Source organism: Prunus mume, linkage group LG2 (assembly GCF_029339155.1).
Source record: "Prunus mume cultivar Tortuosa linkage group LG2, ASM2933915v1, whole genome shotgun sequence".
NCBI lineage: Eukaryota > Viridiplantae > Streptophyta > Magnoliopsida > Rosales > Rosaceae > Prunus > Prunus mume.
Window position 1 is genome coordinate 4846388 of NC_142699.1, and position 25674 is coordinate 4872061.

General features: G+C 36.9%; 2 protein-coding genes across 2 annotated transcripts; one reads left to right on the forward strand and one right to left on the reverse strand.

The window, feature by feature from the left end:
• The first annotated feature begins 6904 nt into the window (after window positions 1-6904).
• On the forward strand, window positions 6905-8659 carry LOC103319510 (AT-hook motif nuclear-localized protein 17). Its single transcript, XM_008221063.2, has one exon. It carries the CDS (start codon window positions 7436-7438, stop codon window positions 8405-8407), a length of 972 nt encoding a protein of 323 aa, XP_008219285.2. The 5' UTR covers window positions 6905-7435; the 3' UTR covers window positions 8408-8659.
• A 7647-nt stretch (window positions 8660-16306) lies between these two features.
• On the reverse strand, window positions 16307-24097 carry UBP16 (ubiquitin-specific protease 16). The gene is given in 12 exon segments (XM_008221064.3): window positions 16307-17046; window positions 17147-17208; window positions 17961-18173; window positions 18260-18344; window positions 18943-19100; window positions 19267-19346; window positions 19349-19386; window positions 19478-19640; window positions 19752-19837; window positions 20297-20385; window positions 20477-21932; window positions 23501-24097. Coding segments are annotated over 12 exon segments (3342 nt in total). The 5' UTR covers window positions 23791-24097; the 3' UTR covers window positions 16307-16424.
• Between the last annotated feature and the right edge of the window lie 1577 nt (window positions 24098-25674).

Genomic DNA, 25674 nt, shown 5'->3' on the forward strand with positions numbered 1-25674 from the left:
GCTGCAAGATGTCCAGATTCGTGAATCTTCAGAACGAACACGTAATAACCAAGTTTGTCACCACAACTTTTGGGCTTTGCTTGCAAATTCAGTGACGGTTTGTGAGAAAATCAACTTTAACAGTTACGGCTAAACATTCACAACCGGACTTTTTACAGCGTGATGTTTGTGTATTCAAAACTGTCATTATTGACAATTTATTCATGTCTTTGCTTTTTGAAAGTGAAAAAATAGTATCTTGTCTTATATGTTCTTTGAGTGTATAAAATCAATATAACTTTAGGGTTTAAGATTGATCAATTTTTACTTACCATGATTGGAGAAGTCATAGATCATAAAACTTAGATAGGGAATCAAGGAATTGGAAATGGATCAACTACTCTCCTAGTTGATCTTATTCCTAATTTTGAGGGTATTTGATGATCGACTTTAACATGAAACCCGAATAACTTTTGATTCCCTTATGTGTTTATGTGTTAACAAACGTATGAAAAATCATGAATTGGAATCATTTTAATGGTATAATAATAAAAAATTAATCCAAAGAAAACTAGAACAAAGTAATTTTGATTATAAAGTGGGAATGTATACTCTCTTTTTTGGGGTGTTTTGGGAGAAATAAGGGCATCCCTCATTCAAGAAAAACTAGAAGATTTATGATTCATGTAAATTTGAAGAATATTATATATAACAAAACTTTATATGATTCAGCAGAGTTGATGATCTGTCCAAAGTTCGAAGGAGTTAGAATTTGACAGGAGGTGTTTAACTTCTTTTAACAGTGATTCTAAAATTTACTTTTGCTTTTAACTGAAAGCAAGTACCTACTTCAAAATCACGCAGCTCACTTTAACCTTGAGTCGAGACACCCTTCTAAAGACTCTTTTCCAAAGTGAGAGAGTGGGTAGCCTCATAGGCACCTAGGAGGCTATAGGGCTTTCTATGGGGAGCCATCTTTTCGCAAATTGCAATCTCTTTACGTTTGATTCAAGTCTTATTCTTTTTAGCTTGGAAAAATGGAAATATTCTTACCCGCCAACTTGGACCGACTTTTGTCTAGTAAATTTTTTTGCTACTATAGAACAATGTCGTTATCGTGATCATTATGTACATCAATAATGTTCATAAGAGTGATGGCATAACATCTTTATTTTCTTCTTTGTAATGAATTATTTGAGAGGGAGGGTTTGAAACTTCAGTGATAATAATTTCATTTGGATTATTTGGAATTTTAGAAGAATTTTCTGAAATTTTAAGTTGAAGGAAAACTTTTTTCATCTAGAATTTTTTTTTTTTTTTTTTTTTTTTATCAAGGTTTGATTTTAAAAACAAAATTGGACTCTCTTTTGCCCTGAGTTTGTGAACTTTAATCGAGATTAAATAAACTAATTTACTTTCTATAAAATTAGGGTCTTTCTTTCTTTCTTTTTCTTTCTTTATTTTCTAAACGTAAGGAGGACAAAAATGTACAAAATGGCTAGTTTCAATGTCTCCCTTCCCTAAATGGCTTGCAACTTGCAAAGGAGATTTAAATCTTCTCAAGCAGTCAAACAAACCAAATGGAAAAAGTCCAAAGAACTAGTAATACTTCGGTGGCCATGAGCCCTGGAATACAAACAGTCAAACATCTCTGTTTCTGACAATAATGTCGTGCACTTCATCATCGTGTGATGGATATACAGTAATATACAGCAAGTGGTATCCTTATGTATCATCTCTGTATTTTGTATATTTCTCTTTCTCGTGTTACAAATGTCTCATATTCGAACCCGTCATTCCTTGTCCATTAAAGCCTAAAAAAAGTCATAGATTGTGACTTCTTTCTCGAATCTCAAATAGGCAAGTCTTAACAGCACTAAGTTACTTAAAACTTGTAGTAGGATATCAAATTATTCCATTACCCAATTAGGGTTTGACATTGGGGTTCTTTTGTTCAAAAATAAAGGGAAATTGAATACCAAAATGGCAAGGATCGATTGCTTTAATTTGAGTCCATGGTCCATGCCCATTGGCTTGTGAGCAAAGCATTGCCATTGTTGTGAAAGCAATGATCATCTGAACTTTATTTTGTATATTTGAGTCGGTTGTCAGCATGTGCAACAACTGCCAAAGGCTGTTCTAAGATGGTGTCTCACCGACTTACAAGTTGCATCAGCAAAATCTTTGTCACCCCCACAATACAGACAAGCATATAAACAAAGGAATATATGCAAACTGGTCGCTGGTTGTTACTCTTTGAAGGTCCAAGCAAGAATATTATTAGTTTTAATTTCTTATTATGAAAAACTATATATAGCAATTTAATTATGTAGAGACTATTTTGTTCAGTATTTGTTTCCAGAGTTTGCCCACAGCTGAATGAAGTTGAGATTACATCTCAAAATCAATCGACAATGTTGGAGTAGTCCAACTCCTTATGAGTTTAGATTAGATACCTTAACTTTTTAATGCGATAAGTACTCTTAATAAAACTTTTCATAGTGAGTCATTTGCTCTACTGATATAGGGTTTGAAGTTTATGGCCTAGACTTATTATTATTTTGACAAAGTGATATTCGAAACAACTCTAATGTATGTGGACCTAATTCGAGTACAAGGGGTGGCAACGGCCTTAGCCACCGCAAAGAACAACTTCCATTTGTTTCTAAAACTCGATAGTCGTTGCGTAAAAAAATTGGCTAGCCAAAAGAATTCGTTCACTTTTGACCCAAAATAGAAACAGATCGTTCACTGTACAGACAACGAAACAAACCCCAGTCGTTGTCTATTCTAATTTTCTAGAACAAAGTAGGACACGTGGGATTTTATTATTATTATTTTTTTTTGGACATGTGGGATATAGCTATACAGGATTGACTAACATAGTTTTCTTAGTAACATTATTAGAGCATCTCCACTAGTGTTTTCAAATTTTATTCAAATTCTAACTTAAATAGTTAACCACTTAAAATGTGGTCTCTCTATTTTAACTAACCTCAAATATTTTATTATTTTTAATTCATTAAAAAATAATAAAATAAAATAAAAACCCAAAATGAAAAGTAGCCCACTGAACACCTCTCTCTCTCTCTCTCTCTCTCAACTTTCAGATTTGACGAGCCTTGAATTTCTCTCTCATCCTTACTAGATGTAGCAAGCCAAAATGGCGAGAAAGATAGCAACGCTGTTGGAGTGTTGTTTTTCCTTCTTTTTTGCCACAATAGCTAGGGATAAAAGAGTAGAAAGTCTCTTGAAGATGCTCTTATATTCTTTGACAATATAGAGGTAAAAACATAGTTAGTAAGACTAACGACAAAAGACACCCTGCAAGTTTAGGGTAGTTCTCAATATGGACCCTAAGGTATTAATTTTATCAATTTACACTCTTACGTTTGCTGTTTCTATCTGGGTTAGTATTACCTAATTATTGTCTTAAATTTCTTTAGGCTTAAAGGAGGTCATTGAACTGCCAAATATATGATTATTACTATCCCTTCAAAGCTTGAAGTGAAGTGAGAGCCATTTTTCTTAGAGTTCATACTCTAGCCCAAAAAAGGAGTCAGAGCTCCAAAAGCAAGCACAAATCTACTGGGAAGAGGAGAGAGAGAGAGAGAGAGAGCGGGATGAAGAGAGGGATGGTGATGGGGTTGGTGCGGGGCGAGAGTGGGTGCACAAGGGGTGCTTGCTGGGTTTGTTGGCTTCGGGGAGGAAGACGACTTTTAAAAAAAAATTGATGTTATTTTATCATTTTATATAATAATAATAAAATCTAGAAACTGGTTGGTTAGTAGGTGAGTCCCACAATAAACACGTTAGCATTTAACTATTGACCACACAGTCAACTTAATAGAATGATAAAATTGGACGATGTTGCAAACGTAAGAGTGTAAATTGATAAAATTGATACACTGTGGAATATATTGAGAACAACCCCAAACCTACAGAATGTCTTTTATCGTTAGCCCTAATTAGTAAATAATGGAAGAGTTTCATATTAATCAGTTAACTTGTTTATTTTTGGGTCAATCGATCAACCTATTTAATAAAAGGGATGTCAACAAGCCACATTTAACTTTTTTTAAATTTTAATTTTAATTTGGTTAGAATTATATATTTTTTTTGCATTTAGTTTGTATTTTTTGTAAAAATTTTACAAAATTATTATAAGATTGTTATTGTATTTGAGGTTATCATGATTGCACAACACATTGGTGAAACGTTCCTACATGTGACTTGTGACAAGGCTCACTCCTCCTATCATATAAGAGTAGTCCAACTCTTTATGGCTTATGCGCTCCCATCACACGGCGTCCACCCCTTCCTCACTCTGCCACAAACTCAATTTTGACGGCTCAATCCAGCATGCTACTCAGGCTGCATCGGATTTTGTTATAAGCAATCCTACATGTACCTCTATCTACTCTGATACACTGATATGTTGATAGCACAAGGACAAGCTTTACTAGATGATCTTCTCCTAATCAAGGCAAAACATATTACCAAATTTCAAGTGGAGGGTGATTCTAAGCTCATGATCGACGCCAATAATACCAAAATAAATACTTCGTGGCACTTAGCTACCATTGTGCACAATGTGCATAATCTTATCCCTTGATTTGAGACTATTTCCTTCTCCAATGTTTTCCAAGATGCCAATGTTGTGGCAAATGCGTTGTCTGCTCATAGCATCCACACTAGACATATTTGGATACATTCTCTTCCACCTCAAACGACCTTCGGTGCTCTTTGGGATTCCCTTACGTTAATTTGCCCCCGAGTATTCTCTTTGTAATTTTTACTTATAAAAAAATTTGAGTTACGTTATTGATAAATATAAATACTTAATAGATTAAATGAGTTTAAATATGCTTAATAGGTTAAGATGATTAAATGAGTTAAATTGGTTAATAAGTTAATCTAAATAACAATTCAACCAAATTCTTTTTCTTTTTCTTTTTTTAATAAAAAAAACCAGTCATAGTTTAAACTACAAGGGGAAAGAGGTTTTTCACACACAACACACACATACACTATCGTTATGGAGGTTTGAACATGAGACCACTGGTCTGCAATTTAAGGCCATTTTTCACTAGGTTAGACCGTTGGCACTAGGGATGACAACTAACCGGGTAGGGGCCATGTATTACAATACCATCCCGGTCCCTACTTCTCATCCCTCCCCGTCCCGTTTAAGAGGTTTGGGAATCCCTTTCTCGTCCCGTCGGAGGATATCTCCCATCCCCACCCTGAAATCTTCCATGCCAAAATGGAAGAGCTCATGGGCTTAGCCTTATTTGTTACCAAAAAAATATTACAAGTCTGATCTTGAATAGCTAAGGCATCTAAAAATCCATAATTTATCAAATCATACCAATTATAACTTTGCACCCATTTCCACTTATCAACAATGTTTATAGTTGAAATGGGTTTCTATTTATCAAATTTACTAACAACAAAAATTCAGAGCAAAAAAAAGAAACATGATATTAAGAGAAAGATGTGTGTACATGAATAATGGGAGGAGGAAAAGAAGAAGAAGGAGAGAGGGGGTGGAAAAGAAGAATAAGCAGAGAAAGATACATCGATGTAAGAAGGAAACAAAAATGAGAGAGGGTGAGAGCAGATGCCACACAATAAGTATTAGGGTTAATTCTATTTTTTTTATAGATGGAATGTGAAGTATTAAGTATATTGATTATTTAAGTATTTATATATCAAGCCGGGTTCGGAAACGGAAATGTCAATATCATCTCCGCCCCATATTCGACGAAGATTTTTAAAATTCAGGAATCCCCGTACTCCATCCCCGCTTTGCTCCGAAATCGCCATGTATCAAGGTTGGGGGCCTGACAGGAATTTCTACCATCTCTATTGGCACCCAATTCATTTCATAAACAAGTTACGCAAGTAGTGTCTTGTTTCCCGTTTTATACACGTGTCATATTTGAATTAGATATTTCTGACTTATTTAATGAAAAAAAGTCGTATTTGAATTGGAGATTTCCGATCTATTTATTAACGAACACCACCCAATTGGCATCCCATTATTAAACCCCAACCTTGATGGTGATACTAGAAGAAAGGTGCATTGACTTTGACTGCTTTCCGTAATAGTTATTACAATACAATAAAAACTAGTAGTTAAGCAAATATTTAATAAGTTTTAAGACAACTAATTCACATACCAAACTAGGATAGGAACAGGATTACCTTGTTGCGGACTTGATTTGTGCTGTATGTACATGCTCAAAGAGTGTCCTCATTATACGCAAGGACAACTCTTTTGGCCATGGCCGTCCATTAATCATGCTTACTGACACAGAGTGTGGTCCACTTTTGTTTTTTGTTTAGCTTATACATCTGCATTGGTTTTAAATTGGCAACAAACCAAATAAAAAATATAAAAAAAGTACCCTAATCTTTCTGAGTTGGGGAAAGTGACAAATCCAAACTTCTTCTAGATCCCATATAATATACACAAATGGGGGATTGAATATTGATGTCTAAGCAAAATGATGATAATGAGCTTTGAACCTCCTCCCCCTTTGATCAAGGCTTAACACATGTTTTCATCCCTTTTTAAAGCGCATGAAATTAAACAAGCCAATCTTCCATTTCTTTGTCTTTGAATCTTTTTGTGGGTTGGGTTGGGATTAAGAATGCATGACAGTGCAGTGCAGTCCAGTCCAGTCCAGTCCAATCAGCACAGGCTAGCTAGAGGGGTATGGTGCTAATGATAGCTAGAGAGAGAAGAAAACAAGCAAAATATTGAAGGCATCCCCCATTGCCCAAAACTAGACCATCAATCCCAGTCACTTTCAATCCACTCGGTCGGGATTAGGAAGGCCCTCAAAGACTCATCCCACCTCTCTCTCTCTCCTCTCTCTCAAACTTGGAAGAAAAGAATAGTAAGGCGGTGCAACAAAGGGTTGAGCTAACCAATACCCATTTTTCTGATTTTCCTCAATGACTGCTGTACATCTCTCTCTCTCTCTCATGCGTGATGTGTGGACCCTACTTTAGCTCTTCCAACCAGCGGCGCCATTAGTCTTTACTTAGTTTCCAAGCTCACCCACCTCCCCCTTCCCTCTCTCTCCTCTCTTTCCTCTCTCTTTCTCTCTCATTGGTCTGGTTGCATACATAGCATGATCCTCATCCTCAATTTTATTATAAAGAAATCCGAACACCACTCCTACTCTCCTCTTCCTCGATCTCTCTTTGCCTCCTCCCTCCCTCCCTCCCTCTCTATCAACCTCATAAACAAAATCCAAGCAAAATCCATAAAAACCCATCACCCCAAAATCCCCCGCCTCCTTCCCTTCTTTTTTTTATTCATATATCAACAACAACAAAAGCCACCGACCAATCACACACCTAGCCTAGTTTTAGCTATAGATTGAGAGAGAGAAAAAACCCAAAATCCCAAAAAATAAACAACAAAAATACATAAACAAAGATGAAAGGTGAATATGTTGACACCAAGGGTGAAACTCAAAGCATGTTCTCCAAGCTTCACCACCCCCACCACCTACAACACCAAACCCAGCAACACCACCAAACCCAAACCCAAACCCAGCACCACCACTTTCCAAACCCATTCCAAGCCATCACCACCCATCGCGAATGCCAAACTTCCGAGGAAGAAGACACCAGCCGCACCAGCAGCGGCACCGCCACTGTCACCACCAACCCCTCCGCCCAAAACCCCAAGTCCTCCGCCGCCGCCGACCCTTCCAACCCATCTGCCGATGGCGCCACCATCGAAGTCATCCGACGGCCCAGAGGCCGTCCACCTGGCTCCAAAAACAAGCCCAAACCTCCTGTCATCATCACCCGAGACTCAGAGCCCCCTATGAGCCCCTACATTCTCGAAGTCCCGGGAGGAAGCGACATCGTCGAGGCCGTCTCCCGCTTCTGCTGCCGCAAAAATATCGGCCTCTGCATTCTCACCGGCTCCGGAACCGTTGCTAACGTCACACTCCGTCAACCGTCAACTACACCCGGAGCTACCGTTACTTTTCACGGCCGCTTCGACATCCTGTCAATCTCCGCCACCTTCCTGCCCCAAACCACGCCGTCCTGCCCCGTCTCCGTCCCCAGCGGCTTCACCATCTCCCTCGCCGGCCCGCAAGGCCAGATCGTCGGCGGCTTAGTGGCCGGGGCCCTCGTGGCGGCTGGGACTGTGTACGTCATCGCCGCGTCGTTTAACAACCCGTCTTATCATCGGCTTCCCGGGGAAGACGAGGCGGTTAGGAACTCGGGTTCGGGCGATGCCCACTCGCCGCCGTTGTCTGGGGGTGTGGAGAGTGGGGGCCACGCGCCGCCGTCATCGCAGTCATGTGGGATGTCCATGTATAGCTGTCACTTGCCTACTGATATCCTCTGGGCTCCAACTGCAAGGCAACCACCACCTCCACCGCCTTACTGAAAATGTTAATTAATTTTCTTCTTTTTTTTTGGTGGGTTTTTTTTTTTTTTTTTTTGTGGGTTTCCCTTGAAATGGGTACTTAGTGGTTACTGTGAATTGAGAACTTAGAAGCTGTTTCTCTTACTCTGTTGCCTTCTTCTGGGTGCTGTTCTTTTGCTCAAAATTTTATTTCTATTATTATTATTATTATTATTTAGATGTTAATTAATAGTAGTGTTTTTTAATATCAAAATTTGGGAACTTGGAAGTTAAGTTACTGTTTCTGTTAATTTTGTTAATTTAGAATTTAGAAGCTGTTTCTTTGGACAAATGTGTGTAATTATTATGCAGATGCTAATTAGTGGTGGTGTTTTGATCAAAATATGAAAGGAGATTATGAATTTTTGAACAGTGTAGGTTTTAAACATAAATAATAATAAAAATAAAATAAACAATGCTGGGGTTTATTTTTTGTTTTTTTCAGGATAGAAATTATGAAAGTGGTGAGTTTTGGTGTTAGTGTGTAAAGACAACTCAATGGAGTATGTTGTCTTGTCTGAGCTTATACCATCAGCTGCTGTTGTGGGATCTTTAATGAGTTTGGGTTGGCTCTTGGCTCTTGGCTCTTCGGTGGTGTCAAAAGTCTGAAATGAAAATTCAGAGTTGCTTTTCTTTGGTTATGGATTTGTGGTTGTCTTTGAATGGGGTTTATGATTTCTTTGCTTTGAAGTTTGGAATGACTATCTCCAAAATCTGATGGCTAATGGGTGGGGAGTACTATTTGATTCTGCTGAGAGCAGAGTCTAGGCTTAGCTGGTTTCTCTGCAACAGCTGCAGAAGCAGAAGCAGCAGCAGCAGCAGCACCACTGGCTCCCTCAAAGATAAAAGATAAGGCCTGTGATTCGGTTTGAATTTCTTTTTCTTGATTTTCTTCTGGATTTGGATAGAGTGTATGACAGTGCACAAACGTGGCTGGGGTTTGTGCTTGCCAGTCCAGTAGGTTTCCTTTCACACAACACTCTCTCTCTCCTCCTCTCACAGAGAGAGAGAGAGAGAGAGAGAGAGTTATTGCTTTATCCAATAGGCAATTAAATGGTCTTCTTTCTCTGATAAGAACACTTCTTTCGACTTTATTTCTTCTCTATATTTTGCTTCTTTTTCTTTTCTTTATTTTTTTCCAATCTGATCTGATATTATGTACTTTCGTTTGTCTTCATCTTACTTTGCTCCCATCCTTTCTTTGATGGGAAAAAAAGCAAAACATCATAAAAGCCAAAGGTGGCTCGTCCCGAGCCTCTAATTTCTTTTTCTCTTTTGTTTATTTATTTATTTATTTTGTGTGTGTGTGTGGATTCTTGAGTGCCACTGCTGCATGCACCTCTTTGGAAAGAAACAAAAACGAAAAGAAAATACCTTTGGATGAAGTGATTGGCTTCTTGACGTTGCAGAGAGAGGCCATCATGCCATGTTTCTAGTTGTTGCTAAAGTGCATATATGTTTAGTGATCATATGGGCCATGGTGTTTTTATGTGTATGGGATGGCTGTACTTGCAGAATTTCAATTGTGATCAAATTAACGAGTGGATTTGCATGCATGTGTGTCTAAGCAAATTTGTGTTTAAAAATAAAAAGCAGAGGAGGGCCATGAAGTTCAAACTTATTTGAGGGGATACTTCTGTTTTCTACAACTAGAGCACAATATAAGAGATGCATAGACGCACATGCATGCAATGATGTGTTTATGAAGTAGAATTGAATCGCATTGTAGATGGTTAATACTAATCCAATGATGTGTTTGATGTTATACATAATCAAGGGGTTGGATTAATTGAAATACGGGAAGTATATCCATACCATGATGTCAACCAATAAATAAAATGTGGGTATGGGAATTGGAAGTTTTTAACCCTAGCTCTTCAGATTATGGGTCGAGGCGTGACATTTCTCTGGGAATTTATACTTTAATCTCAAAGAAGAATATGATTATGTCTTTTAAAAGCTTAAGTTATTAAAGAATAGATTAACAAAATCTACTAATTAGCTAGCTATAACATATATAGCTCATTTGTTTGATCAAAACTTGTAGAAGGAGCCAAACAAGACATCATCAGCAGTAGTTTATAATTTAAACTTGTGATTTGAGGGTGAGCTTGAAGTTTAGAACTTTTTATTTTTTATTTCATTCCCAAAAAAAGGGATTCAAACTTGTGAACATTGTAAATTCAGTAGTAGTATATAATTTAATTAATAATATATATGTGTTGAACCTTTCCTTTCATGCAATCTTGACTATGGCCTACGACCATATGCATTAATTTTTGATGGGGGGCATGATTATTCTGAAGAATACTATAGAGTTTGAAGATGACAGGAAATTCATTTGCAGCTTTGTCAAATTTAGTTGGTGATGGCATAGTGTCCAAAGAGAAACATTGAGGTCGAAATGTCATAGCATATCTCATTATATTGATATGGTGATGATATGACACGTGGATCCAAGATCTAAACTCACTTTAAAATTTCTTTTAAAAAAGTGTCATGCAATTATTTAATCTTTTTTATGCATGTTCATCAACAATAAAAAACAATCATGCATATCTTCTCAATGCTATTGAGGTTTCATAACTTTATGTCAATGAAAACCAGGCTGATTTGAATTTCACATCCTAATTAGTGAAATAAATTAAAATTTAATGTTATATCTTAGCTTGACTTCCTATGATTTTTTTTAATTACTAATGAGAGCATATTGCTCATGAAAAACTTAATTACTGTTTGCATTGATTTACCTTGGAAAGAGGAAAACGAAACTCAAGCTATATGTGTTTTCATTTTCCACCTCCCTTGGGGCAATAAACTTTTTTTGTCACGTCTGGACTTACCAAACATGAAGAACAAAATACTTTCTTATTCCCAAGACTTTTTACCTTGCAAACCAAACGCTTGCTTATCATTTAAGTTAAGGAAATATTATTATTTTTAGCCCAAAAGTCACAAATAGTTTATGTAGTTTATGATAATTGTTGTTATAGTCACTATGATTTCAATTTTGTCATTTTTACCGTTGTACTTTTTACTAATCTTGGTCAAAACCACATGCATGCACCTTACTTACAAAGGTGTTTTAATGTTTATGTGTCCATTTCCACTTAATAAGTTGGAAGAATGCTAATTAAAGCTTTAATTAGAGATTTGTATCACTACATGTGGACGCCAAGTTATACTGATGGAAGGAAATTGAACATTTAACTAAAATTGATAGTACAAGTAAACCAGATGGACAAAATTTACAAAATTAAAATCACAGTACCTAAGTGGCAATTAAGATAAACCATGAGCACTTCTTATGGATAAATTTTGAGTGTGATAATCACAATGTCACGTGGTGTTACTAATTCACTTAAGTGTACTATTAATAAATAAATACATATATTATAACATGAGTAAATTAATACTACGTAATAATATAACCACCGCAAATAAGTGCATTTGTGACAACACATTGATCATCAAACGTTATATCCAAAAAAAAAAAAAAAAAAACCCCCAAAACCAAAAGATTATTATTTTGTCCAAACCCTAACCTTTGGAAGACAGCAAAACCACCTTGTATCATGCTCGATCGATAACATATTTTAAAAAGATTTGAATTGAACTACCCATGTTTTTCAAAGGAAATTAACTTTGAATATTACCCGCATGCATTAATGTACATCCCACAGACAGACAGGTGAACAACTAATGCCACCAAACCAAAATTTTCCTTTTTTTCGTTTTTATTTTTACGTTTTCTCTTCTTTTTTTTTAAAGTTTTGAATAAAGCCACCTTATCTAGACGCATGTTAAAGATGATCAGATTCTGCATAAGTCATATATATATAATTATTTAAGTGGGCAGGCGCCCTCTTTCTTGACCATTCTTTTTGGCTTAATTTCAAACCTCTCTCTCTCTCTCTCTCTCTCTCTCTCTCTCTCTCGACTGCTTTGTTCTGCTAATCATCATTATATCACCATGTTTTCGCCCACCTTAATCTTTGATTAATGTGACTAATGATTGTGCGATCGTTATGATAGCATTAGCAGCCACCAATGGACTCTTGGCCTCAGTTCCTTTTTTTTTTATACTATAAACACTTACATGTTTTTTGTTTTAGATTATACCACCTCCTTTAAATAATGAGCTTCATGGAAAGTAACAAATCTATTAAGGTGCAAGAAGGTGTAGATACATCTTCCTTCACTGTAAAATCCATAAGAAGTGCTGCATTTCATTCCTTAATCCAAATTTTATGATCAGATCGATTATATTCCTCTTGATAATGGTCACGTTCTTTTCAACAGTATAGAGATTGATGTCAAATCCACCTCAGCAAATGGATGTCATTTTAAAAACAAATATTGTCAATATGGCTTTGATGAAAGTGTACCATGTTAGTTAGGCGCTTAAGCAAGCTGAGAACAATATTAAAACCATGCATTAGTTTCACGATGTAATTAATTAATCAGATTGCGCAGGAAAGTACATATATTTGCAGACACAAAGCATAGACATTGGAAAACATGTTATGGTTTAGTTTTAAATTAAGTTGCAAATTGATTTTAACCTAACTATGAAGTACGTGTCACCTTTCTAGTTGACCAGCAGAATCAAGAAGAGAATGTCTTAAATTGTTGTTAATTCGTTAAAATGAATAAAATATAGGTGGGGTAGAATAGAAGTAAGTCCATATTCCACCTAACGATAGAATAAAGCAAAGCAAAGCAAAGAATCTTTTTTTTTTGTCTCTCCCTTTCATATATTATTTACGTGAATGCATGTGGGTTCTAGCCATGTACTTATTTAATTCTAATTTCTTAGGGCATATTATATATAATGTTTTAGAATGGATAGCATGCATTGCTACAAGAAAACACCAGGAACATGCCCACAATAATGTGTGAGTGCATGCATGCATGGACAATAGCTAGCTATGGCAATGGCATGTCCTCAAGTATTGTCAACATACCATAGCATGTCACATGCTTAATTTGACGGTAAAATAGACAGAATATGAAAGTATCAAATAGTACGACTGTCAGTGTTATAACTGTTAAAATTCTACTCTCTCTCGGATTTTCACCTAACTTTCTCATCAACGCTTCTTTTTGTAGGTGAAAGACATCAAACGTTTTTCTTCTTATCAATAATGGTACCAACTAACTACTGAGATCAAGTTAATTTCCAATTCACGCAGAATTTCAATGCATTTGAACTAGGATGCATACCAAAGTCTTACTTTTCAATGCATACGCTCCTAATGCTTCTTCACTTTCATCATGTGGGCCATGCCCACATTTACAACATTGTTCTCTTTCTTCTCTTCAACGGTGGAAATATACAATTGTGGCTTAATGGAATCTTAATTCACCTGTTTATCTATGAGCTTTAGTTCAAGTAGCATCAGATATAGGAGTGTCGGTACAGATGTTATCTTGGTGTAACCCAAAATTGTGTATGCATGGTTCAACCGTTGAAATTGGTTATATATCCTAACTCTCCTACTAATTATGTACTTTAAAAAAATCATGTTAATTATTATTACTTTTTACAAAGAAAAATTGTCCAACTGGGAAAAAAAAAGTTGTACAACTGAGAAAATTTAACCCACCTTCTAGAGAGAGAAGAATAAAGGCAAATGAACCAGTAATAAACAAACAGTAAAAGCCCAACAATTTCAATTTCTTCTTCTTCTTTTTTAACACAAAGCAAAAACGAAAGGCAAAATACAGCCTTTTTAAATTTTGCCGATGACTAAGATTGGTGAGATTAAGGAAAAAGCATGAACACAGAGAGAGAGAGAGAGAGAGAGAGAGAGAGAGAGCAATCTCTTTCAGCCGAAAAGAAGAGTTGGGAGGGATGATATGATATGATTCGTGAAGAGGATATGCTACTGTTGCTGCTTTGTTCGACATCTCCGAAACACAAGGGATTTTGCTGTGTGTAGTGTACGGCGGTCGGTGTGACTTTTTTCATGAGTTTGAGTTTCTGGGAAAAGAAAAGCTTAAAAAGATATATATATATATATATATTCAGGATGCTTGATGCTTTCTTTGCCATCAAATTTGGACGCATGCATGCATGCATGATGAGTAATCTGAAACTGAATTCCTTTTCAGCTGGCTCGTATCAAACAACAACATAGCCCTAACAGCCAGAGCTACATTTTTTTTTTTTTTTTAATGGGGGTGCCAAATGTGTGAATAGCTAAGTTGGGGGGGGCCACTACATGGTACCAGCATACGACACTTGGAAGTATTTTTGTCAGTATATATATATATATATTTATTGAATTAGATTGTATTTCGATTTTTGTCCTTAATTATGTATAGATTTATGAATCTACACCCTATATACATTATTCTACGTACATTTATATGTATACTTAATGTACGTGCGTATATAATCATAATAATGCACCTAATCAAATGGCCAAATTCAAACTCTAATCTAACACTCGAAATTAGTTTTTTTTTTTTAAATTTAAAAAAACTTTATATTTGATTCTAATCCGGTGGTTAACTAATGTAATGAAATCAGTGATCCATTCTCCATTCTCATCCCTGCGGGTCCACTGCCCACATGAGGGAATGGGTTGGGCACGGGTGGGGTTGGGGGTGCAAGCAACTTGCAAGAGGGTCAGGGCAGGCATCATTGAACAGAGTACACGTGTACGGTGCTGGTTGCCCTTTCGGTTTGACCGTTCAAGTTGAAACCTAGGGGAGGGGGGATGGGTTTATCATGTATGGGCTAGTTTTGTCGTGGTGTGGGCCGTTGGTTCTGGTCTTGTCTTCCTTCAAATTTGCTCAAACATGCTTCTCTTTTCCTCGTCTTGTGTGATACTGTTCCCTCGTGCCCCGAGTAGTTTGACTTTCTCTCGTGCCATTTGGTCAACATTCCAAATACGTATCCATTTTGCACTGCACCTCTCTCACTTTTACTAAAACCACCCGACAACCTCCACTTTCTATTTTTGGTTGGCCTTCAGCCAGGCTTGACTCTGTTTCGGTTATGAATTGTTTGGGTAGCATGTTTTTTCTTTGGTCCAAGTTTGGGTGCGCATTTACTTATTAAGGGAGGGGGGTTAAACTTAGGACCTCGAGTGCAGGGATTAATGCTATTAACAGCGTAAGGGAGATTAATGTTATTAACCTCTTAAGTTATAAATCCCTCGTGCAAATTTGGAGATTTATATTTCTCTAAATGTATTATGGGGACTTTTATATGGACGAGTGATCAACACTGTCCGGTTATAACTTATAATATAGCGTATTATCGAAGTAATTATTATAATTGAGATTATGTAACAAATGGTATATATATACTTTAATTGGACATTATCCATATCTTAGATAGCCATGTAAGTGCGAAATTCCCACATCTTGGAATAAAAATGTGGATACCTCGCATAGCGAAAGAAGAAGAAGCAACATTTAGTGCAAATCAAAGACTTGGGTGTTGCACCCATAGACTAGGTCCAGCAATGATTAAATTGTGTGGGAAGACCGATTCAGTCTCAAGTAGTTGGGGCCATTAGTGATAAAGAAGCAAGAAGTTGATGTCTGGCGCCTATAAAAGTATGCAATACTTATCTTCTGTGTTTGGGATTTATAATTAAACCCTCAACTTTAAGGACAAAATATATATAAAAAAACCTAATAAACCTTAAGATTTGTAATGCACTGATGGTATTGAAAGTTCAGCAATATCTCGCAATGACTTTGAACTCTCGCGAGGCAAACAGAATTTGGGAGTGCAGAAAGAAATAAAGAGAAATGTGGGCAATGGCCCATGCAAGAGCAGACTTCCACTTGCGTTGAGCGTTGGAAGTCGCCAACTCACAGATGGGCAACTGTCCTTCAATGCGACTTGAAAAGGGTAACTGGCAAAAAGGCCATGGCCGATTTTTAATAAAACCTGCTAATGGGTTACATTACATACAGCTTCTCTCAATCTCTTTATTTGCAGCTTTCGATTTCGAACATAATATATATGATATAATCAAATGTTTACCGTTCTTTCCCTACTTGATTTTTTAAATTTTACATCCCTTAAAGAGTCGGGTCCTAATCTCTCCGAGTCAGTTTCCCTATTTCTACTACTACTACTTGCTAACTTTCTACAATGTTTACTGGTGTCAGAATGCAAAAAAGGAAGAGTCATTGCACCATCTGAAGCGTACCGGTTTGAATCAGAGAGTGGTGAATGCTTCGTACTTGAGGGTGAGGAAGAGGATGAGGAAGAAGTGTCAGAATCCGAAAAATTCCTCCAAGGGCTACTCCAACCACGTCCTGAATTACCAAATATATAATCGGACAAGTCATCGGCGCTAGAAGAATCACGAGTGCTATCAGTACTACAAGAACCTTCGTCAGAGTTGTTGCTGATAAGGGAAGAATTGTCACTTGATGAGTCCTCTTCTAAAATCCTTTTCAGCTGAGAACTCGTTGTATCCTCTGGAGGATTTGAACTGGGTAAGAATGGGTCAACGCTAGAATGCGGTGAGACGGATTTTGGTTTCAAATTGGTAGTCTTTCCACTAATCCAGGAAGGAATGGCTCTATGTCTGGGATCAGGAGATATTATTCTGTTTCTTATCAATCTTGGGGCCCTTGGCAAACACCTGCAAGATAGGTGTCGGAAGCCCAAACAATAAAAAGATTAGAGAAACTAAAAAAGAGGCGGCAATGTGAACAAAACAATAAAGGGCAAGACATCATCACCTCGAATAAAGAAGCATGTATGCCCCTTTCGTCAAGACGTTTTCAAGTTCAACAGCTGTTACCTGCCCAACCACATTAAACACATTATTGATTGAAAGCACTGGAATACGAAATTACTGCAATAGTCTGGTAATGCATGAAACAAATAAATAAGAAAATCATAGGAAATGGAAACACGAGACAGGGCTAACTAGCTCAGTATACAATTTGAAGTGCTGTAAGGGTTGGATGCTAGCTAATTATGCATCAATCACTACGAAATTTAAAGCACCGCTAAAGTCTTCATGCTTGTTCACCTCAAATCCATTTTTCTAGAGAACTTTTCTAAAGCTCCTATCATCCGAATTAGAGGTAAAATAAAAATTCATCACTGTAACACAGTTACACAAATCCCTATAATCATACAGGACCAATCTTTGGGTGGAGGAGAAAAATCTTTGAAGGTGTAAGAGGGGAGGATGTGGGCCATTTGTGAGACACAGTTTGTTTTTGGTCTCGGTTTCCTCTGAATTTCGAGATTGGTCTTTTCATGCTATTTATTCAGATTGGAATGCTGTTGTCTTGTAATTCTGTTTTGTTGTCTACTCTCAGTGTTTTTCCTTCTTTTTTTAGAGGTAGACTAACTGACGTTTACAGGGAACACCTTATCCTGTGTTGTATGGCCTTCAGTAAATCTAGGTAAGAGAGCCCTGTAAAATAACTCAGATAACCCCATGATTTGAAGTAGATATAGCTAAAACCCAAAGCTAAATAACAAAAATGAATAAGTAAAGTTGCAACCCACATTTAAATACCAACTTTGTAAATAACATACCGTGCTGTCATCGATCTTAAACCACTTGTTGTGGGAGTTCTTAACGTAGCACACATAGTGACCAGAAAATGCGGCATTCATGATATCCAAGTGAACAACCACCCCGTAGAGTCTATATATTGGAGATTTATCACTTGTACCACTCATATAAGGTGCCAAGTCCAGGATCTCAGGAAACCGAATAGGCTTATTGATCTTCCCAAATTTTCCCGACTGTTTTACAGGAAACGCACATTAGATAAAAGAAATAAGATACAAACAGCCCAGACTAAAAATTCATGCTTGAATAACTCAATTACCTGAAAACGCTTCAGTGCAATGGTAAGGATATTGGGAGCTTCCAGTATTGTCAACTTCTTTTTGGCCTTCTCATACGATTTGCATCTGATTGATCGGATATTGAAAGCACCAACAAAGTTAGTGCATTTTGAAGCCAGTAATGCTATAAAATAGAAACTTCAATCAAAGTTATTCAAACTTTGAGGGCAGATCAATGAGCAACCATGGCAGATTGCAAAAGGGGAAAAGAGGGTGAACATTTAATGGATATTACTTTATGCTTACATATAATCAATGTTTTCACATGATACATTATGCCACAATCCTAAAAATGTAACAAGGACATCTTTTTTCTACACTTTTTGCTCTAAAAACAAAATGTCAGACAATTATCATCGGAAAAAAAGAGTAGCAGGTTTCAAATTTCATTATAGCACACACAGTTTGAACTTAAGGCGTAAAAGAGCATTATTGCCCATATTATCTCATCAAAATGTAAATTTGCTATAGTATTGAACGCTTTGCCAAAATGATTTACCAGTTATAACCTATCAAATGTAGAAAATTTAAGCAAACTTAATATATAGCTAACAGAAATATGATAGCAAAAAGAATTTTCAGTTGAAAGAACAGTGATTCTACACTAACTATGTAACAAAAACCAATAGATGCTCGTAGACTTATGGAACAAAATACAACTAACCTGCTACATTGGTATTTGTTCTCCCCATCCAAGGTCTCAGTACTGGTGAACCGTCGAAGAGCCTCTTCCAAGGTTCCTATATCACCCTCAATCTCAACAGTAAGATCCATCATTCTTTCCTGCCGCTCAGACTTTCCTTGGCACTTTGAGCATTCTATCTGCAGGCCATAAAATCAAATTTATAAGTTCCATTGAGGCAATTATTAATAGTGAGATGTCAACAATCAAACAGCATCGGAATTCAGGCAAGAAAACAGAGCTACCCTTGGTTGTATATAATTTATAATACCATTAAATCTCTAGCAGACCCATTACTATGCATACCTTTGATCGAAGGTAGCCTCCAAATGTAAGGCCAATTAGAGTTGTTTCTTCTTTCAAAGAGCGCGATGCATTAATCCCGCTTCCATAAGACAAACAGATTGCATCATATCAATAGCATACCTGTCAATTTAAATTATTAAATTAATATAAGGATTTTCCAGAAGATGGAAGAGTGATAGTGTGGTTCCATGCATAGAATAGTATGAGACACCTTAGAAATTCATGGGCATCTTCTTCTCTCCCATTACCAAGTTGACTTCCAATATTTCTTAACTGGGAAAGTATTGCCATAGGAGACAGAGGGGATTTTCCTTCCTTTGCCTTCGAAACTAGACTTTCAAACTCACACATGAAACACCATTCCTTATTTACACCTGAAACATATTAAGACTCATCAATAAACTTTACACAATATAAGAGCTACCGACCATACTAAACAAGTATTCAATATAAATCCATAATGGAGAACATGCCCGAAAACTTACAAACTTTAGAATGGAGTCCTTGAAGCAAATAAGCAGTCAGAGGTGGAGTGAATGCCAAGCACTGGAGCACCGCATTGGCATAACAGCTGCAAAATAGGAATAAAGAGTATGTTAAAAAGGGAATGACAACACTTCTCACACAAAAGGCGAATCCACAGCAATAGAAAAACCAACTTTTGATATATATAAGCTGTTTGAAAAAAAACCAACCAAGACATATGTAAAGTTGTCTGCACAGACTAATTGTAGAAAATTCAGTTAAATAATGAATGATTGTGTCAAAACACAGGGTCATTTCCCATTGCTGGTGTAGAGGATTGACAGAAGGCATTAGACCATACATGTGGAACTTGGTAATGCTAACTATATAAAAAGACAAGTAGCAGCATAGAAATTCACCTTAATAACAAAACATTGCATTCAAAAGTCAAGGTTACAGCTACAAGACTTCATGAAGATCTAATCAGAATCACTTAACGACTCAGTTCTATGCACTTGTTAATTTTTCAAATATGGCCGCATAAACAGGTATCATTTGACATTACCTGTTACCACAATTTATAAGGCCAGAAGGGCGCAATTCCACCTTGTTCCAATTGTAAATCTTGACAAATAATTCATATGAAAAAAGTTCCTGCAGAAACAAAAAGCATAATCAACTAAATTTTAATGCAAACCAGCAAAATGTTAAGGCATGTACGTTATGAAAGGATAAAAGCTCAAACCTTCTCAATATGTTTTCCTGCAATCTCAGTCCCAACTCCCAAAGGATAGTGCTTTGATATTTTAGATCCTCTAAACTGATCAAAAACTTTAAACACAGACGTTTTCAAGCCATTCCTATCATTTGAAGAATTTGTAACTTGAGATGAAACAGCATCCCTAGCCTCAACAAAATCAACTTTTCCAGCTTTTACACATGGAAGTGAAGAACTTTCAACAGCAGATGCAAGACGAGCATCAGAAACACTGGGTGGACATCCAACTTCCCTAGACTTTGAAAGATTTGAAGTTCTGCCACAGTTATTAACAGCATGGTTGGACCGTTCCAAGCTTGTGGGTAGCATTCTACTAGAATTCAAAGCATCTGTAACTTTTGAAACTCTTTCAGTGCGAATAGATTTATGAACAGAAGGCGAGGAGGATGGTGTAGAATTAACTGCTCTGGACTTCAAGGCATGTAAATCACTGCTAGATCCATTAACCTCATTATTCGACCCTTTACAGTTCCGGGATGGGGAGTTCCTGACCTTAGGATCATCTCCACTGATCTTCTCTGATAAATCAGCTCCATAAATTGACTTGTTGAGCTCTGAACAATCTGTACGAGCATCCCCTAGTATAGTGCCACTTGACCCAGAGCCAAGCATATGCAAGGCAGGAGCAGTATTTCCAGACAAGTTGAAAGAAAACTGTAAGGAAGACCCAAAACCAGGTACCTTGCTATTACTGGCTACACTGGAATCGGACACCTGGACATCACTACTGGACCCTACAGAATCGAGAGTTCTCCCCCAGAAACCAGAAGATGGTGTACAAGACTCGGTAACTGGACCCTCACTCCTGCTACTTTTGTTCAAATCTGAAGAACAATTTGATCTCTGCTTGTTCTCTCCATCATTGCAACTAGGTTTAGCCTGACTTAACTTACCTAATTTAGCAAAACCATTAACAGAATCAACCAAGCTAGCAAATTTTGGAGATAATGGCTTAGATTGTTCAATGTTGTCAACATTAAAGGAAGTGTGTAGCATGTCAAGGGAATCATTTGCAGATGGATGCCCATCTGGTCTGTCAGATTCACATGAACTAACACTCTCACTGACAGAAGCATCATCCGAAGATCCAGTACAGCTGGCAGAAGTAGAAAATCCAGAAAAAGAGGTAGCTGATGATTCTGAAGTAGAATTTGTTCCTTTCCTCTCGGAAAGAAATTCATCTTCACTATCATCATCTGTTATACATTGAACTTCTGGAGAGCAACCGGGATTAGGCAATGCAGGTTCCTCGGAGAATCTTTCAACTGACTGCCTGTTTTCAATCTTGTCAGTATTAATTTCAAGGTCTTTCTTGGCCACGTTCAGGCCAGCATCACCTTCCCTGTCAATACTTTGATGACTAGGAGGATGGCATTCTTCCTTGTGACCTTGTCGCCAGTGAATAATTTGACACTTCCCAGAACTGAAACATTGAATTTGGATGTCATGTCAATATTGTAAATATAATACTATACCAATTATAGAAACCCACAAGAGAGAGAGAGAGAGAGAGAGAGAGAACACACGAAGAGCCATGTGTGTGCACCTGAATAAACTACAGCTTACTGAATAGGTCACCTGTTAATGTTACTATTAGGTTAAGGACTGTAGTTCCTGGACTTCTAGTCTCAATAAATTTACCCTTACAGATTGTTAAGGCTTTAAATGCAGTCAAATTTGTAAGTTTTGTGATGTTGGTTGGCGGGAAATGCTAATTTTTTTTCCCCGATGTCACCAAGGAGAAAAAAGTAAGTGTGACAGTAGCATGGAACCAGGCCATCATGAAGGCAAATTATGTTCACCTTTTTATCCTTGTCGTCACCCACACGACAGAAATGTAAATTTGGATTGCATTGAAAATGTTGACAAACTATAAATGTCAAAGTTTTTGAAATTAGAACTACAACAACTAAAATGGAATTGAGCCTAAATTACAAGGAACAAAAATGTAAATTAACCTTATTATTAACTGGTATGAGTGCAGAAAAAAGTAATATCAAGCAATAAGACATTAATGATCGCCACCAGAACAAATGAGATGAACACTGCATGATACCAGAAATAGAATCTTATTAAGTCTATCATGTGATAATCTCTATGAAGACCTGACTGCTGTCATTACAAAGAACATGCAAGTACATGTATCTTTGGCATTTTCAACCTTGGGATCCATAGCTTAACCAGGAAATAAAGCTGACATCAAGTATTGAACTGAATAATTCCACAAGACTTTTCTTCAAATCTAATTGGGGTTGGCTACAAGGATTCTTTTTCATCATTCAGCATTATCTAAGGTCGATTTTTTTTTTCAAGCCTCGACTCCTCTCTACAGTTTATGTGATCATAAGATGTCAGTAAGTTTGAAGGCATTCTCTTCATTATTTGACTGTTCGTCTTTTTTATTTTTTTATTTTTGACAAGAAACAGAAGATCAGTTGTGTATGCCTGTTAAACAAAAAAACAAAACAAAAAAAGATCTTCTAATGGTTCTTAATCATGAGCAAATCGTTGCCTTCTCAGTTGTAGTAACAACTTAGTAACTAATAGCCCTATCACTTCAACCATTTTTCTTTTTCTGATAACAGCCACTTCCCATAACACCTACTTAGTAGGTACTCATCGGAGGCTCGGTAATATTCAATACAAAATAAATTCATCAAATTCCTTCTCCCTATCAGGGGTTAACTCTATACAGATTTCCCAAGTTTTAGCTTTTTCGACATATTAAAAGTACAGAATCAGATTAATGACAAAAAACCATCCACTGAATCATATTCACGAAAAGAAAAATCCATCCATCCCAGAAAAACGAATACATTACAAGTGGGTTTCACACAAAAATTCAGAATTACCAAACATGTATTGTAAATAAACGAAAAAAATTACCACGCAAATCACATAATTACAAACCCGAAATGCACAAATTGGTCAAGCCTAAAATTATAGAAATTAGAAGAAAAAAAATATTATCCATTTTTTTAGAAAACGTACCAGTACCGAACCGCCTTGCAGCGGGCGCAGCGCGTGGTGGTGGGGCAGTAACAAACAGCGCAATAAGAACCTTTATTCTCAGCTACCGAAACGGCGGCGTACCCAGCCGCGACCTCAAACTCAGCTCTAGCAGCTTCCTCCTTGGCCAAGATCAAAAGCCTCTTGATCTCCTCCGTTCTGGCCTTCGCGAGGCGCCATTTCCTTCGGACCACGAAGAAGCCGATCACCGGCACCAAAAAACAAGCCACCAGCACGAGGCTCTGAAACCCTAGATCCACAACCACATGCATTTATCCTCCACCCAACAATACACGCATCCAAACGGAGCCGCTAACATAGAATCAGAGGTTACAACAGATGACGCCTATGGCGGTGGTGGTGGTGGCGATTGAGCTCGCAGAGCGATCGGACGATTACAGCCGTCCAAATTGCGCCATTGCGAAATGGACGGTGCTGATGATGGTGGAAAAAAATTGAGAATTTAGGTGAGGGAAATGAAGAATGTGTTTGGTTTGCTGAGAGAGAGAGAGAGAGAGAGAGTGTGTGTGTGTGTGTGGATTGTGAGCTTTTTGTGACGGTTTTTTTGATTCGGACAATAATGGGGAAAAATCGTTTCAGATTTTAGGGCTTGAAAGAGAGCCAGAAATAGAAGGGAGAGAAATATTCCCCAAAAAGTAAATATTAAATCAAATTCAACAGAATAAATATTTGTTAATTTAATTTTCTTTTGTGCGTTGCGAAAATATTTATTTTACAAAATTGATGGTCGGGGGTAAGGAATTTTGTAGCAGGCATCGAGAAGCGTGAATTCTTCGTTCTCAAATATTCGGTTCGAACCGGCCGGTCGGGCCGGAGCTTGTGATGTTTTTTCAAATAATTTTCTAGGTCCGGTTTGGTTTGTTGTAAAAGATACGGAATTGGACGGTTGCATGGTGTCGCATGTGGAGATTAAAGGGTAGAGTGAGCGTGGGGAAAGGGGGTTGATATGGAGATCCAACGGTGGAGATTGGTTGGTGGTGGCTGGTTTATATCTGAGGGCGATGGTTCACTCACCAATTTGGATATGTGCCATACATAGTAAATGGGATTCCAATTTTGTGGTTGTGGGAATTAGGCATTTCACAAGTAATTTGCCTTTCCTATAGGTATGAGTTGGTTGAAATAGACAATCTTCAAATGACCCAAACCTAATAGTAAAAGATGAATTTATAAGTTGTGAACTCAAATCAAACATTACGTGATTCGTGTGAGTTGTAAATTGTAATTGAGTACGTCAATCGGAGTTTTATTTTTAATCACTTTAATCCTCAAAAGGGAAATGTATGTTGAGATTTTCCTCTTGTATTCAAGCATAACATGAAATATTATCATATTTATCACGTGTACATTAACTCGTAATTCGTAAACATAATATATGTTAAATAAGAATGCATCTATCGCATGTTTACTTTCTTGGAATAGATGAATTTATGAATTTTGGAAGTTGAACTACGTATTTTAATATGGAACAAACATAATTTTTTATTCCTTATGTGAAAATCTGATTTAGAAAAACTCAAAATTCTCATTTAAACATAAGTGAAATCAATGCTCAAAATAATTTCAATACATGTACCAAGTAAGCGAACATATCACTACATAATTCTATTCTAAATTTTGGAAGATATTCCAAAATTGAATTCTCACCAATGGAGTTAAGTGGCTATTCATGGTGTAAAACAGATGGGACAACGAGGCATAAATTATAGCCTTTGACAGCATTGAGAAGCCATATTTCCATTCTCAGTTTTTCACAAATTGTGTCAGAATGCAACGTAATAATAAAATATTAACTATATAAGCTATGAATTTTTCCATTTTAGATTTCTTGGTCGGTCAGTATAAATATGGTGTAACCAAATGTTTTGTAATTCAAAGCTGAGTAGGATTGGACTAAGCATGGCCCGTGAAACGCATAGAATAATAAATGGGCGTGCGCTGAGGTCGGTAAAGCACAGATTTGTTTTTTTCTTTAGCATTAATGGCTCGACTTGACTATTTGGACTGCAATACTATTCAAAGCCTGAAGCTTCAACAAATGGCAAAAATACAAAGATGATAAGATAAACTCATATTTTTGACTAATTGGTACCATGTCCCATTTTTTTATTTGCATATGGTAATTTTTTGGTAAA

Coding starts and splice junctions, on each gene's coding strand:
- LOC103319510 (XM_008221063.2), top strand. CDS start 7,436: ATGAAAGGTGAATATGTTGACACCAAGGGTGAAACTCAAAGCATGTTC.